The sequence below is a fragment of the Dunckerocampus dactyliophorus genome, chromosome 11 (genome assembly GCF_027744805.1).
Source record: "Dunckerocampus dactyliophorus isolate RoL2022-P2 chromosome 11, RoL_Ddac_1.1, whole genome shotgun sequence".
NCBI classification, from domain to species: Eukaryota; Metazoa; Chordata; class Actinopteri; order Syngnathiformes; family Syngnathidae; genus Dunckerocampus; species Dunckerocampus dactyliophorus.
In genome coordinates, this window is record NC_072829.1 from 29,909,831 (window position 1) to 29,926,511 (window position 16,681).

General features: G+C 43.2%; 1 protein-coding gene and 1 pseudogene across 2 annotated transcripts in view; one reads left to right on the plus strand and one right to left on the minus strand.

Moving 5' to 3' along the window:
- The window catches only part of LOC129189768 (sodium/potassium/calcium exchanger 3-like), a 29,587-nt gene extending 17,564 nt beyond the window's left edge, over window positions 1–12,023 (plus strand). For both annotated transcript variants that reach the window (XM_054791824.1, XM_054791825.1), the window contains exons 16-17: window positions 247–312; window positions 402–12,023. In XM_054791824.1, the coding sequence (XP_054647799.1) occupies window positions 247–312; window positions 402–512 (177 nt within the window). In that variant the 3' untranslated portion in view covers window positions 513–12,023. The remainder of the gene's footprint in view (window positions 1–246; window positions 313–401) is intronic.
- Window positions 2,612–14,506, minus strand: LOC129189769 (zinc finger protein ubi-d4-like; annotated as a pseudogene).
- Window positions 14,507–16,681: the final 2,175 nt, after the last annotated feature.

Sequence of the window (16,681 nt, forward strand, 5' to 3'; positions counted from 1 at the left end):
AGCAACAGCAAAAATGGGGCACGTTGATAAGGCGTAGCTAACGTTTGTAGTTGTTGAGCTATGTGACAAAGCCGAGATGAAATGCTAATCATCTATAACGTGTTAGCACATCTGCATGTGTCGCTTTACAAGACATCGGCGCGGCAAAGGTGCTTGCTTTTGTTTTTCACTACGTGGCCCTCGCTGGACATGTTTGGACGTCATGTCCCGGCAACTCAACGCTCGTGTGTGTGTTTGTTTTTCCAGGTGACAATCAACAGCAGGGGCCTGGTTTACTCTGTTATCCTTCTCCTGGCCTCAGTCATGCTCACCGTAAGTCCTATTTGATATCATCGCCTCCGTCTTCATACACCACGTGACAAGACGGCTTCTCTCTCCCGCTCTGTGTCCACTCCATCAAGGTCCTGTGCGTCCATCTGAACCGCTGGAAGTTGGACCGCAGGCTGGGCCTCTGGCTCATGCTGCTTTACGCAATCTTCCTCCTTTGCGCTATCATCTTTGAAAGGCTATAGAGGATAAACACACACACACATTGGCTTTTTTCACTGGGATGGATCTCATGCCTCTCGTCTTAAGAGCTCCCTTTTGATATGAATGAGTATTTTACATGGTTTTGTACCTCCACCTCAGCACACCACCCACACAAGTTTATAAAACACACTTTGAACTCTAACCGCTGTACTTTATATGGATGACATGTCATGCAGTTGCTTGTGTTTGCACATAGCTGATGATCTTTCTCATGTGTTGTAGTTGCACGGCTGGTAGTTGCACTGTGTGTGTGTGTGTGTGTGTGTGTGTGTGTGTGTGTGTGTTGGGCTTTTCCGTGCTCTGAAAAAGACAAAAACTTGTTTACAAAGTGTTGGAATGTTTGTACGGGGAAGGAGTGCTGCCTCTGTTATTGTTGGGCAAAATGAAAACACTGCGTTATGTAAAAGAAAAAAAAGAAAAAAAAAGATTTCTTTTCATTGGCTGCGGGTTTGTGATGCCAGAGGGAGTAGAACAGTTGGTGGGTAGAAGGTTTTTTTCTTGGTACTGAGTCTATTTTTTGCATTTACTTACGCTCATCCCTCGTTTATAGCGCTTAATTATCCAAACCTGATTTAGATCTTTTGGCAATATAGGATCCAATGTTAATAAATGGAATAGTTTCGTAGTTAGAGCGTAGAAAAAGTGTTTATGACTTTCCAAATGCAGTTTTTAACATTATTAGACGTGAAATAACACCCCTACAGTCATTCATTATTCATTGTCACATTGCGCAACTCTTACGCTGCAGGGACTCGAGACGGCAGCGAGCTAACCACTTAGCCTCAAATGTATTTCTTCGAAACTTAAGAAGACATTTACCATGTCCACACAGAATGGGAGGATAACTTTTTTTTTCACTCAAATCATGTGGGACATGCCATGGCTGCCTTCATGCAGTGTTAAGGTAAAGTCATTTAGGGTAATGGCTCAATGTTTTGTGTCCTTACTGCCGCCTAGTGACCACAATTTACATATCACTTGTATTTCCATATGTTTTGACTAATAATAGACAATAGTTTACCATGACATGGCGATCGTTGATGACTTCATTTCTGAGAAACCACGATATAGCGAGGGACGACTGTGTCGTAATTAAGAGGGACAATATCTGCACACGACATATGCTGAACTTTCACATTTAAAACAGCCTAACTTCAATGATAACCGAAAGTTGAAGTGGGGCGCTGTACTGGCCCCCATCAGGTGTGGATGACGACGCTGTCCCAAGTCAAAACAAGCCAGGAGCTGTCTCAGGTCAGTGAGACCGCTCTTAAAGTGACAACAGTCAGAAGTGCTTGTGTTTTGTGCTTTACACAATAGTACAGTTACTGAAATGGTTATGCTTTCATTTATTTCAAACATGCACACTTCATGTTATAATTCACAATTCCACATCCCATAAAGACAATTGCTAACATTTATTTATGTTTGAAACAAAACAGACAACCCCTGTTGATATCATCTTTAGTGTTCTACTGTGAGTGTCATTGAATGTCGATACATGGGTTCCTAATTGTACTACTTTCTCGAGCAGGCCCTTGCAACAATGATATCGATGTCAAATGATATCAAGTGTAATCCTTCTAATCACATGGTACTTCCTTTGTGTGTTGTATCCGGTTTCCTTGTTGTCATGGTGATAAGATGTTTAATATGTATTCAGAAGCACTCTTGCATCTCCTGGACCTCCATTTAGCTTGACGTAGAGTTCAGCGTCGGTGCTCCAAGCTTTGTATCTTTTACCGCTTCAAGTCTCGTGCTTTCTTGGCACGTTTTGATGCTCATTCATGCAGTGCAGTGTTGAATTCCGTTAGTGGACTTGATGACCGGTGTGGTGGCGTTTCTGCCTTATAGTGGGATGCAAGCGTGATGGTGTTGGTATCCACATCCACCTCCTTTGATTGTAGAAGGTTGGCAATCTGTTGCTTTGTTGATGGAACATCCATTCCATCTGGTTCTCCTCCATTTTGGTCTGCCCTCTCCTTGCACTTTCGTTCATTTGTGCATTCTGCTCCATCTCGTCAATTATATTTTCCTTTGCTTCTTTCTCTTCCTCGGGAGAGGAAACCAAACCACATCATTCAAATGAAAAGTGATGTTTATTTCAGTCAGGCTCTGTCACCGAACCAAAGTAACAAAAAATAAAAATAGTACAACAAAGTACATCATTTTACAAATACTCAGAATGGAAGTCTGACATATTTGAACAGTCAAATGAATTTAAAACATGTCACAGTCATAACCAAAAAGTACAAACAAGGCAACACAGTACACAGAATGTTTAGAAAGAGCCATATACGTGGTATAAATCTTCACCACACACTTGACAAAACTTTACTAGAAAAGTCTCCCAATAACGATGGAATATTACGTAATCTATTTTCAAAAATCAAAAGAATGATGCGAGTGTGCGTTCATTGGGCTGCTGACGATGTCACCGTGAGTGGTTTCTACTACGACGTCTCTGTGAAAAGAACGTGCCTTTTGGAGTCCTACTGAACTAACACCAAGCTACGATATGCAAAAGACATAAGCTGCTTCATAAGACGTTAAAAGTAAGACGATATGAGCTCCCTTTGGTGGAGAAATAGGAATAAAGACATGAGGGTACGCCGTGTTGTCTCCTCTGATGAGTCCTGTGTACCTGTGTTAGCTTGACATTTGTGTTCAGTAACAGGCCGAGCTGTGTGGCAGCAGCTGAACATGTCAGAGCTTTAGATGTTGGTGATGAAACCACCCTCAATGGATAAACTCTCCAAGTACACAAATGCCACCACAGAAGTCCACTAGAACAATAACATTAAGAAGAATTCTCCAGCCACGTACGCTTTGTGTTTTTGCGTCCTCGCATCCAGAAAGTACAAATAGATCATTTGGCAGGGAGGGGGGAGAAATCCCCCGAAACACTCCACAGTGCAGATAATTAGCTGGGATGCTACTCCCGGGAGCGCCCGTGGAGACAGCTGTTGCTATGGTTACCGCACGCTCGCTTGTCCGTGTGTAGCAGCAGTCCGAGACAGTGTGTACGTATTCGTGTGTTAAGACAGCACGCCTGAGAGGCATCGCAGGCAGGTTGGCGGTTCAGTTTGATCTGCACTTCAACTGATCTGAGGTCTGTTTTGTTTTGGTGCCCCCCACCGCCCCCATCCCACCCGTGTAGATATCGACTCTTGCTGCTGATCAGCAAGGTGGTTGAGCTACATTTAAACAGAAAGCGTCCTTTAGTGCGGCAGCCTGATGCGTTCCTTTGCTTAAATGGGGGCGGGCGTCTTGTGACAGAGGGGGAGGGGGGAGACTAACTAATTGGTGTGATGTCACTCGGAGGCGAGGTTCTGGTTCTGCTGGTAGATGGAGGCTTTATCCTTGAGCAGAGCCAGGCACAGGTGGCAGCTCCAGCTCCCTGCAAGAAGAGAAAAAAAAAAGCTTGTCGTTGAATAAGACATCTTTTAACTTACAGCTCAGTGACTGACGTCTTACCCTCGGGAGGTTCGGTCATGGGGGGAGAAAGGCAGTACATGTGATAGCCTCGGTCGCAGTCATCACAGAACAGCAGCTGGTCCTGCGAGAGAAACAAAAAAAAAGTTGGATGCTTACATTTGCGGCGGTTAGAAATGAAAGCGTGCGTCATTGCAGCAACACTCCTCAGAATGTTCAGACCAGCTGGAAAATAGCAAGAACGTACATTTTGCACTGTTGGATCTTAAGGAGGTTCTAAGTAGAAAAATGCAAAAAGAAAAAACGGGATAGACAAAAAAAAATTGAGTGAGCAATTTATTGCAAAGAAGCACTGAAAACCAGCGGGTCCCAACTTTAAGACCATAGCTCAAAAAAACCCCAAACCCCCCTAAAATACAAATAAAATGTAGAACAAAGGGGTAGCTTAGCAGCTAGTTCTTTTTAATGAGGTGAAAAATGGGTTTGGGTGTGCTTGATGCCAGTGTTTCCAGGAGGCTGGTGGGAATGTTGCTCCAGGTGGTGAAGATGGCTTCACTGTCTGGAACTGATGTCCATTTTTGTAAATCCATCCCCAAATGTTCTCCATTGGATTTAGATGAGGGGAACACGCAGGATGGTCCAAAAGAGTGATCTTATTCCTCTGGAAGAAGTCCTTTGTGAGGTGCAGCGATGTCCTGTTGAAAAAGCCAGTCATGACCACACAGACGAGGGCCTTCAGTCATGAGGGATGCCCCCTGAAACATCTCCACATAGCCGGCCACCGTTTGACACCCCTGCACAACCTGAAGCTCCATTGTTCCACTGAAGGATGTGTCCACTGTGTCGTGTGGAAAACATCTCAGGTGGGATCTCCTTGTCATGCCAGTAATGTTGGAAGCCATCAGGACCGTCAAGGGAGAATAAAACTTCCTTCCACCTTTCAATGTCCCGTGTTTGGTGCTCTCCTGCAAATTCGTGCTTCTTTCTTCTTAAAAGCCTTCTGGCAGATGGCGTCTGGTTATTGGACTGCACTCGGCACCAGTAACAACCTTCCTTTGGGCCGAGGATGGTCCCGTGTCTTGACAGTCAGTGGGATCCTCCAGTGACATTTTTTTGGGTCTACCACTTTTTTGTTCCGTGACCCTCAGGATGTTTTTCAGAAGTTTGAAGTGACTGTCCTCCTGCGTCCAACCTCAGCAGCAATGGCGCTGCAAGAGGCCTCACTTATGCAGCTCAACAATCCCACCGCCTTCAAAGAGAGAAAGCTGCTTTGCCTTTGCCATCAAGAGATGATGACAGTGTGAACACCTGACACTACATCACATTCAATCCACATTTTAAAGACTGGTCTTTTGATCAGCTGATGAAGCGCCTACAGTATTTCACTTTACACTTTAATGCTTCTTTGCAATAAATCGCTCGCTCAATTTCTTTTTTCTGTCCCATTTCTTCTTTTTGCATTTTTCTACTTCGAACCTCCTTTAGATCCAACAGTGCAAAATGTACATTATTACTCAGAAGTGTATTAGACATCCGTGGGAGCTGTTAGAGAACCTTCATGTCCATTGGTTGCTGGTGACCTTGTGAAATGTCTCCACAGAAGGGTAGCAATCATAGCAAAGAAAATGATTTAACTGTCTGTGACTTGTCTTCAAAGTGAATGGTGAGTACACAACTCATTGTTTAGCAGTTAAATCGTATCTCTAAATCTTGTATAACAATTAAGAAGGATAACATGTTATTTTTACACTTGTATTATCAAGAACGTTAACATATCATTAGTGTTCAATTCATTCATTAACTAGAGACAGCAGCCTAAAATGTGCTCACGTCATTCTCCGAGGTGCCGCAAACATTGCAGCACTTGCACTCGATGCACTGCCAACGGTAGGTCTTCACTGCGGCCATCATCACGGGCGTGAACTGCAGACATGTCGGGTGGCCTGCAGGGGCGGACGTGACCAGGCGCAACCATGAAACCGGTCGCAAGCAACCGTCTGACTTGGACACCACATGCATGCACAGTATTAAGCAGTGATGGAGACAAAAGGCCCGTCCGTACCCGAGCGTCCGCAGTCTGAGCAGGACACAAGCTCCTCTGATTGGCCGGTCTTCTGGTTCATGGTCGAGTCTCCCAGACAGAAGTCGCAGTAATCGTTGGGCATCGCTAGTCCATTTGGACCCTTCTTATTGGCTACACGGGAGAAGAGAGAAACGACACAAGTTAGTGAGCTTACTCGAAAGGAAGGTTTCCAACAGGACGGGCCAACTTCACTGCATGCACGCGCAAAATCTCACATACAAAGTTTTAACGTAGCAAGAACACGCCTTCACTGAATCATTATGTGCAGACGTGCGCTGCATCATTCTAATATTCTGCTTACTGTATTGAGACGCTAAATATTACACAATACAACCACAATGAGGAATATATTATGAGGAAATACAGTACCGCTAGCTTTGGAAAGGGCAGAATTCCCGATACAGGTCTCCTATTGGAGCTGATTAGCCTGCAGGCGTGTCTTGGATGAGTAACAGGGGGTCCAAACACACCGTGAAAAATGAAACAATGCAGTGGCCACTTCTACATTTAGGAAAAGACACGCCAAGAAGTTATATACTGCATATTACAGGAAAAAAGAGCATCTCAACTTGCTGCTTAAATAATCTTGGCAAATTTTTGTAATTTTTTTTCACAAATTTGCAGCTTTTTTCTTGTTAGGAAGCAACTTTTTTGTCTTCATATTGTGACTTTATTCTTGTAAAATTTTAACTTTTTTCCCCCGTTTTGTTGTTGTTTTTGTACCCATCCAATTGCCAGTGTACATTTTCTCCTCTTAATTTTGACTTTATTTCGTAACATTGTCACTTTTTCCGCAACCTAATTTTCCTAAAATTGAAACTTTATTCGTTGTTTTGAACATTTCAATTTCATGCTGCTAAAATGGGTTATTTTCCCTAATAATATTATGTTATTCTTGTAAAATGACGACCTTTGCAAGATTACGATTTTTCCATGAGAATTACTGATTTTGAACCGTCCAACTGCTGCCACTGTAAATGTTCTCCTTGTATGTGTTTTTGCACTTTGGATGCTACTTCTCATGTTTGTTCAACTTTCCCTTTCAATTTGGTATCCAATTAATCTGCAGATTTAAATCAGCGATTGCAAGCCGGCAAAAGTGAAGCTCAGGTTCCAAGCATTCAAAGTGAAGGATCCCAACATCCGGCTGAAATAAAACATACTTTGATACTTCATCTCCAAGAGAAACTGACACCTTATCTATTTATCAGCGCTCATGGAGAACCAAGCACAACACAAACGCTTCAACCACAATTACTATCAAATTAATTAACCAATTGATCATGTTTAATATTTCAATTTCATGTAAAAATGTGTGCAACAAACCGTTTGGGAACCATTGTATTACGTTATTCTCCTAAAATGACGACTCTTTCTCGCAAGATTACGTTTTTTTATTATGAGAATCACTGCTGATTTTTCCGTTTTGCTGGGTTTTTTTTCTTTTTTTTGTTAGTTTTCTTGTTAAATTCTATATTTTTACAACGTGCTGCAGTCCACAAATGGCCCCCAGGCTGCACTTTAGACACCTTAAGCTTGTCTTAAGCAAAGCAGTATTTTCAAAACGACAGAGGAAAAACAACAATGGAAGAAGCTGATGTCAACTCAATTAGCGTGATAATGCAAGTTTTTCGTGCACAAATCGTTGCGGTAAAGAAAAGATGGATATTACAGCATTGAGTATCACAAACACAGGGTCTACTGCAGTGGTTCTTAACCTGGGTTCAATCAAACCCTAGGGGTTCGGTGGAGCCTCCGCCACGGAGGTTAAGACACACTGGACCCATCGTGTCAATTCGTAATGACACGCCGCTGCTTAGCCATCACTGGCTGCAGATAATCACATTACATTGCTTGCCTTGGCCAATCAGTGCTGCGAAGAATTTAGCGCACTCATGGTGTGTTCCATTTGTACTTGGAAGTCAGAATTTCCAAGTTTCTAGCGGAAACGCCCGACTGAAACGCCACCCGAAGTCGGAATGTTCAACTTGGAAGTCAGAGCATCCACACCACCTCTCAGTTAACAATCAATGATGGCTGCCTTGTGTGTAAACAATAAATAATCAATAAATAATTTATAACAAATATTCCTAAGTGTAAAGTTTTTCTGACTTGGCAACTGGACCACTTTTAACTTGGAGATCACGTCACTCTCACTCCGACTTCCCAGTTCCGAGTACAAATGAAACGCACCATCAAGTAGTCAACGTGTAACTGATGTGCTAGCACGTCCTGTGATTTCGTTCTTAATATTTCAATCCATACTAACCATGTCGAGCAAAAAAAAGTGGTGGGACGAATATGTACAGCATGAATTCACATGTATCACGGACCGTGATGGGAGTCGGCGTCCTGTCTCCGTCATTTTGTGCACCAGTAAACAAACATATACCTATGTCTTGAATTTGAAAAAAAAAAGTATATTTTATTTTTCACTAAAGAAGGGTTCGGTGAATGGGCATATGAAAATGGTGGGGTTCGGTACCTCCAACAAGGTTAAGAACCACTGGTCTAATGCAAACTTTGACATCCTGACAATAAAAAATATGGAGGACGGAAGAACCAAAAAAAAGGATGAGGAAGTGACTCATCAGAAAACACACATGCTACAACATAGCATGCAAGCCCACGCCCCTCTTTCTCTCCTCATCTCTCCATCTTTCCCTCGCAGCACTTGAGAGTGACTCACTCTTCTGCTCCTCAGGCTGGCGAGGAGTGGGTGGTGCCTCGATCTCTTCGCGGTCCTCGCCCTCCTCCTCGGCCAGGTGAGAATGTGTATAGTGGTAGCTCAGGCCCGGACGGTTCTTGTAGCGCTTCCCACAGACTGACACACAACACACACACACACACACACACACACACACACACACACACGGTCATAGACAGGGGTTATAGTGATTGTGGAATGACCGTCCCAAATAGAAAGAAGAAAGAGCTCTCAGGTGTAACCAGGAAAGTGGCATTCGTTGCCTCGCGACCAGCAAGCATTCCTTCTTCTTTATCCTTACTTGTATTTCTTCAGGTTACGGGCCAGTAGCAAGCAAGCTCAACAGCAGAGGAGAGCACTGGCACAGCAGGCTGCCGCTAACAAGTACAGATCACAAAAGAGCGCCATGGGGGTGGGGCTGGGGCTGGGGCTGCTTGGCTTCCAGTCAAGCACCTTTCTATACTTAAGGAGTCTTTTAGATCACATCGTGCACAGAAGAGGCCGTACGTTGTTGCTGTCTTTCAGCAGGAAAAGCAAAAAGCTCTCTTGCTGGCATGCACGAAGCCCACACGGGTAGCGGGAACATGTTATTTACTCACTGTCGCAGGCGTAAGGTTTGTCTCTTTCCTCCAGAGCAGCAGCTGCAGCCTCACTTTTCTTCTTGCCGTTCTTGTCACTGCGCCCCTAACGCACCCAGAGAGAACGTGTGATCTTGCGAATTGCACGAGTGCGTACACTTGGCAAAGAGTTGCCACTCACTTTGGATTTGCTCTTGCCTCGCCTCTTGGGGGTCTCATCCTCAAAGTCTTCATCATCCAAGTCGTCCAGATAGTCATCGTGGTCCAAGACTCTCTGCGGTGAGAAAAGTCAAGTTGAGTACCTTTTTAAGCACGCCTGTGGTCTCCCAGCTTCCCAACACCTTGCATGAGACCTGTCACCAGAACAAATTGTGCTGGTGGATAACTGTGCAACGAGTTATTGGCAAGAATTGAAATTATCAACATTTTATGAGACCGTTTTTTAAATTATTGTCATGAGGTGTAATTCCCATTTGAACCACTAGATGGTACCCAAGTATAGTGTACCTGTGTGAGCCACATTAGCTCCACACAAGTTGCGTGCATGTATGTTGTTTCAAATGTATGCCATATAACCGTATTGAATGGTTGCATTTATTTTGCACTGCGGCGAGCGACACTCTCTGTGAGCTCGCACCATTTTTCACTGTTTTGTTTATATTTACACTGCGGACCAAACGCCTCAAGCATTGACTGTCGGGATGAAGGCTCCGCTGCCCGAGGTACGTCCATCAGTTGTTCTTTTGTTGAGAAGGTTGAGAAAACTGTGTTCATGCACTCACCTTGTTCAATCGGTTTAAAACCGAAATATTCCCACTCTGGGGCTGTCAGCTGTGGTATTCGCCTCAGAAACCATCGCTTGCATGCCATCATTCATGTTAGAGTATGCTATTTCACGAGGCTAACTGCTAACCCTCTGTAGCCACTCACTAATAGCCTGCCTCCACAAAGAGGCTGAATGAGATGACTGCTCAGTCACTCGGTTCATTCCACTATAGAACCAACGCGCACTGACAGATGCAGAGTGAACCCTCGTCATCTGGCCTGTGTGGCACACGCATACACGCACATGTCAGTTTATCCAGGGCGTCATCATTATCGACCTGTTGTTTTTTTTTTTAACTACAAAAATATTCTGTTTATTAATATTGAATCCCACTTCATGGAAATTCACTTACCACATTCGAGTCTGGAACCAATTAACCGCTATAAATGAGGGACGACTACAAAAAAAAAGGATGCAAAGGCCACTTTCATGTTTTGTAAATATGTATTTCAAGAAAATCCTGCATCTCAGCTTTGTGGCATCAGTGAAAAAGCCAATTCCCAACATCAAATTTCCACTTTTTTCCCCATTTTTGCTGTTGTGTTTTTTTCTAATGAAAAAAAAAATGTCTTTCCAAACTTGAAAATGCTTTTTAGTTTGTTTTTTTTTTAACTTCCCCCCAACCTTATTTTCTAAAAATTACAACTTCATTTTTTTGTTTAAGCATTTTTTTCTTTTATATTTCAACTCTGTGCTACTAAAATTAAATTATTTTACCTCGTAATATTGCAAGTTGACGCTCATAAACTTTTTCCTCTTGAAAGAGTTTGACTTTATTCCTGTAAGATTATAATTTACCTAACTTACAAAAAAAGTTCTTTCTTCAATATTTCAACTTGATGCTACTAAAGTGACCTTGAGTTTCCTTACAATGTCACGTTCTCCTCAAATCACAACTTTTTTCTCTTCATATTTTGACTTCATTCTTGCAAAATTACTGCTGATTTTTCCATTTTTTCTTCTTAAATTATATTTTTAGAATGTGCAGCAGGCCAATAAAAAAAAAACTGCCGCCTGCCCCAAATGGCCCCCAGGCCGCACTTTGGACACCCGTGTGTTAAGCCAAGCGGTAAGAATTTAAAAAGCAACAACATATTGACATCGTTTATGCAATGGGAGAAGTGCTTGTAGCCTGACCTTGCGGACACGTCCAGAAGACGTATGAGTGGCTGTGGAGCTCGCAGGGGGCTCCGCGGTGGCCGCATCGTCCTCAGGACCACGGATGTCTGCCACGCCGCTCCTCCTGTCGAGGGGCTCGCCCTTCAGCAAAGCCTCCAGACTGCTGCCGTCCACCGCGCCTAAGGCATCACGCTTCAGGCCCAGCTCTAAATCCGCTGCACACGCACGCATGCACAACAGCGGACACGTCTTACTGAAATGTGTTTGATGTTTTTGTAAAGGGTGTGTTGTGATACCTGCTTTGAGAGGCGGGGAACGCCAATCGGGGGTCCTCAGGCGGGTGAGAGCGTCGCTTCTTCCTCCAGCGACGAGCTGGGTAAGTGTACAGCTGACCTGGAGCGACACCTGACCAACACATGGAAGCACCAACAGTTGGCATACTATGATGTGTGCGTGTGCGTGTGCCGTAGGGCTGCACCAAAAAAAATCTTTAAAAAAAAAAAAAAAGCAATCTCGAGTCACACTAACATGCGATTTAATTTCTAAATAAGGTTTTTTGGTTTTGCCTTAACGAGCTGCATCGCAAACAAGCACTGCCATTCACACAAGCACGGCGGACTCGCTCTCCCCGTCCACCAGGGACCCCCGGCATGCTGGCTATCATTCATGAGCTCTCAGGAGACGCGACCTGCATGAATTATTTGACTTTTCTTATGACTTGTCCTTACGATGTGCATGAATGTACTGCGGAGGGACAAAGCGTGTCATGTTTTTGACGTGATGGTTTGTTTTGTCTTTCTATTTGTTTCCATTTTTAAAGAAGGTCCTTGCAGGGCACCCCCCAGGAAGAACAGCTGAAAGACCAGTGGGGGCAGAACAAGACAATAATGCAGGCGTGTTCCAAGTGCAGCCCGGGGGCCTTTACTGGCCCAAGGCTGTTTATTTATTGGCCCACGGCACATTCTAAAAATATCATTTAACAAGAAATCCATCCATCCATCCATCCATCCAATTTCTAATCCAAAAAAAAAAATATTTAAACATCAGAAGCAATTTTACGACAATAGTGAAAAATATTGAGGAAAAAAGTCAATCTTATGAGAATAACATTGTAATGTGAGGAAAAATAACATTTTAGTAGCATAAAATTGAAGTATTAAAGCATAGGATGTTACTTGTGTTGAAGAGGTCATACTATGAAAAACAAACAAAATAACACAAAGTTGCCATTTGTGGAAAATTAGGTTGTGGAAAAAGTTACAATGTTATGAGAGTCAGGTCAAAATCTTAAAGTCTTAAAATCTTAAGAATAACATTTCAACATGAAAGTTGGGGAAAAAAAACACCCAACAAAAATAAAAACAAAAACAGCTGTAATTTTGCAAGAATAAAGCCTAAAATAGCCAAAAGAAAAAAGGTATTCCAACAAGGAAAAAAGTTGCAATTTGAAAAAAAAAAAGATGTCTTTTTAGAAAATGGGAAAAAAAATCTGATATTTTTTAAAGTTGTAACATTACCGTAAACAAATAAGTTGTAATATTGCGAGAAGAACATGTATGAAGATTATTTAAGAAGAAAGTGGAAATATTTGAAAAAAAAAAAAAAACAGCAAAAATAGGGGAGAAAAAGAGCCAAGACCAGCGTTCACACTAATGATGCACTTTCACCTATTTGACAAAGATGAGCTTAGCATCTCACTACAAAATATCAAAGTGGCCCCTGCATCCTTTCATTTTTCAGTACGTGGCCCTCGCTGGAAAAGGTTTGAACACCCCTGCAATAAGAAGTCTAATAATAATATTTAAAAAAAAAAAACAGTGTGATTTCTCTCAGATTAAGGTCTTTTCCCTGTCAAGTCGATTCCCCGGCCAGCATTCGCCCACAAATATGGCAAGACGTTTCCCCGTCAGACTACAAGACACAAATTTACACCAATCCAACAGTATCATAATCATCGTGATCATCATCCGCACCAACAACGATGTCGAGGGCTGGCACCGTCGCTTCAACAACTAGGCTCGCCGTGACAATAAAGCCTACTGTCTGATTCATATAAATTTGTGTCTTGTAGACTGACAGGGAAACGACCATACACCATTTTTCTCAAACGAAGGCACACGGCCCTGAGTGCGCTGTGAGTGTGTGTGTGTGTGAAAAAATTGTCCCAGAAAATTGCAATCTCAATTCTGTGCAAGAAGATGGTGAGTCACATTTATTGCTAAATCATGCAGCCTATGACTTGGTCCATACCTGCGCTCCGGTGTCTCTTCTCCATCCAGATGTAGCAGTTGGACTGAGCCACGCCGGTCTGCGAGTCCAGGAAGGGCATGAGGATACTGCGCTCAGCACACAATCGGGCATTGTAGCTGTGGCACTGCTCCATGGCATCTCGGTAATATTGCTCCCCGAGCCTGGAACACAAACACATGAAGTGTGCTCTTGACGCCACAGTTGAGATCACATCTTATTATACAAATGACATGCAAAGCGCAGTTTCGGGGTAATTTGGCCCCAACTCATTAAAATGTATTTGTTGTTGTTTCTAATATTTTGTCCCTCTCATGTGGATGAACACGAAAAGCAAAATAACAGCGCTCAGTATGATCCAAGACTGTTAACACCACTGCAAACCACAACCACAATAACAATCAAATAGTCCTATATCAACGTCCTTCAGAAGACTGCAATACTATCGTTGCAGAAAGAGTCGCAATTCAGATCGGTTTAATTTGAATAAAGCTTCTCTGATCACTACAGTGCCACCGCACGGACGCCTGAACAAAAGGTTGATTGTTAGCACGCCTCTCGTCAATACAAAGCGCCGGTCAAACAAGACGTGTTTATTAGCAAGCAGCCAACTACCAATGTAGACTAAAAAGCTTGTTTAAAAACAACCAAAGTGATCAAGTTAAGTTGGGGGTGGGGGGTATTGTTCAAGTTACATCTCCCTATGTAGGTTTACTTCGCTTCTATTTGCCCACGGCTAACAAGCTAACCTTAGCACCGAAGAGAATGTTATTCTCTTGGGACATATTTTATACCCGAAGACGTGCGTGAGAGCTTTGTGTTTTCTCAAAGTTTGCAGAGACCTAATTGTTGATGCGGAATATTTTTGGAGCGGCGTGGATGTCGTTTGTTTCTTTCTCGAATGAAATAAAAAGGCAAACTTACACTTTCACAACACTGTCGACGGCCGCCGCCATGTTTGGTTAGCGCAGTTGTGTGGCGTACGACTGCGCGTGCGCACTGTGGTCAGCGACACAAAACCAATGCGGCAGACAAAACACTATCTTTATTATTTTTTTTTTTTTAAATCATATTATCAAGAAAACTTACAATCTTTTGCAATGCACGGTGCAAGTGAATCTATACTGACTTGTTGCGTTTCCACCTTTGTACTCTCCCAAGTTTGAAGACGGGAAAACAATTAGTTCTTTTACTAATTAACTAATTTACTAATAGTTATTAAAGAGACCAGGCTTTTTGGGTGCGGGGGGATTCTGTACGTCTGCCCCCTTGCTCATTTGCTGGCTTTGCCCCTCGCTTGCTCCTTTGTCTGCCTTGATGGGTCTTGCCATTGTGGTGGTGGGGGGATGGTGTTTTCATGCTCTCGAGCGGTCCGGGTTCTCTGCGGCTAGGGTTCTGGGTTGTGGGTTTGAGACCGGTCCCCTACCCTCTTGCGCGGCGTGTCACGACGCGGCTTCCGGGTGTCGGGGAGGGGAATTATTAAACAGGATACACTGGGGTTGGCTCCGTGGGCACGGTTGCTGGGTGTTCCACCTCTGCAGCCCGTACCTCCTTGGGGTGGGGGGACGATACCTCCCTGGGCAGGATGGCGGTCCTGTGTCCGGGGCCGGGCGTGGGATGGCAGAAGAAAAATTAATTTCATTAATTGCCCACGGCTAACAGACAAATTTCATTAATCTTTTAATCCATTTGAAATGACACAATTCGTTTCCCGTGTATTTGTTTTACTCTAAAACAGGAAACGAATTAAATTCCGGTTTGTGTCCAATAGTGCAAAGTCAGGTTGTTTGGCCCTGCCAACATGGAAAGTTGGTCGTCCTTATCATGACATTAACATATTAATAACATATTACTATTTACAGTAAAACCACTTCATCCTTTTGCTATGCTTCAGAGTTCTCAATTGCAGAGACTCCCGCAGAGGCTGATGGCTAAATTTAAATGCAGTGCAGAAATAAAGTGTTTGCAATGAGTGTAAACGTCCTGGGCGTGGCGCTGATGGTGCTCTTCTACCTGCTGATGCTGGCCACTGGCATCTGGGCCTCCAGGAAGACCAAGAGGGTGCATGACAACCGGAAAGCAGATCAGATGGAGATCACGCTGCTGGGAAACGGGGAGGGGGGGGGGTACATCTGGTGGTGGGAGTCTTCACCATAACAGGTATGATACGAGCTTCTCGTGATTGATGTCAAAGGCTGGACATCAGTGGTTAATAAAGACTTTCATGAAACGCTCCAAGAAAGCTAATAACATGAATGTATATGTTGCGGTTTCCAGCTACGTTCACTGGCTTCATTGTTGGACTGAGTGAGATCATTTACTCTCCAGACTTTGGACTGGCAGTGCTGTATTGTTGCTGTAAATGGCTGCTACTTTACACGTTTAGAACGAGGAATAAACACTCTGAGGCATCAATCAACTGCATTAAAACATTTAGAATTTAAGAAGTCGCCACAAAACACGTCACACGTGAAACACTACCATCTAGCGGTCACAACGAGATACAGCCGTTAATATTTCATTCAACTATAACAACAACGAAAGTTGTAGACTAGTAGTGTATACAGACCCTTTCCAAAAAGTTAGAATGTCATGGAAAAGTTGTTTAATTTCCATAATTCCATTCAAAAAGTTAAACTTTCATAGATTATAGATTCAGGGCCCACAATTTAAACGATTTCAAGTATTTGTTTGTTTATTTTTACGTAATTTGGGCTTCCAGCTCATAAAACGCACGAAAACAGGAATTCAAAAAATTAGAATACTGTGAAGAAATCACCATTTACTTCTCAGTTTTTGCAGGAAAAAAAAAAAAAAAAGAAATTAGGATCACATCAAATCAATCAAAATATGGTACTTTCAAAACGATATGTCAATCTTCAATACTTGGTTGGGAATCCCTTTGCCTTAATCACTGCCTCGATGCCACGTGGCATTGAAGCAATCAGCCTGTGGCATTGCCTGGGAGTTATGGAAGCCCAGATTTCCTTGATGCTTGCTGTCAGCTCTTCTTTGTTGTTGGGTCTGGTGCCCCTCATTTTCCTCTTGAGAATACCCCATAGATTCTCAATGGGGTTTAGGTCCGAGTTGGCTGGTCAGTCAAGCACTGTGATGGCATGGGCATCAAACCAGGTTTTGGTGCTTCTGGCGGTATG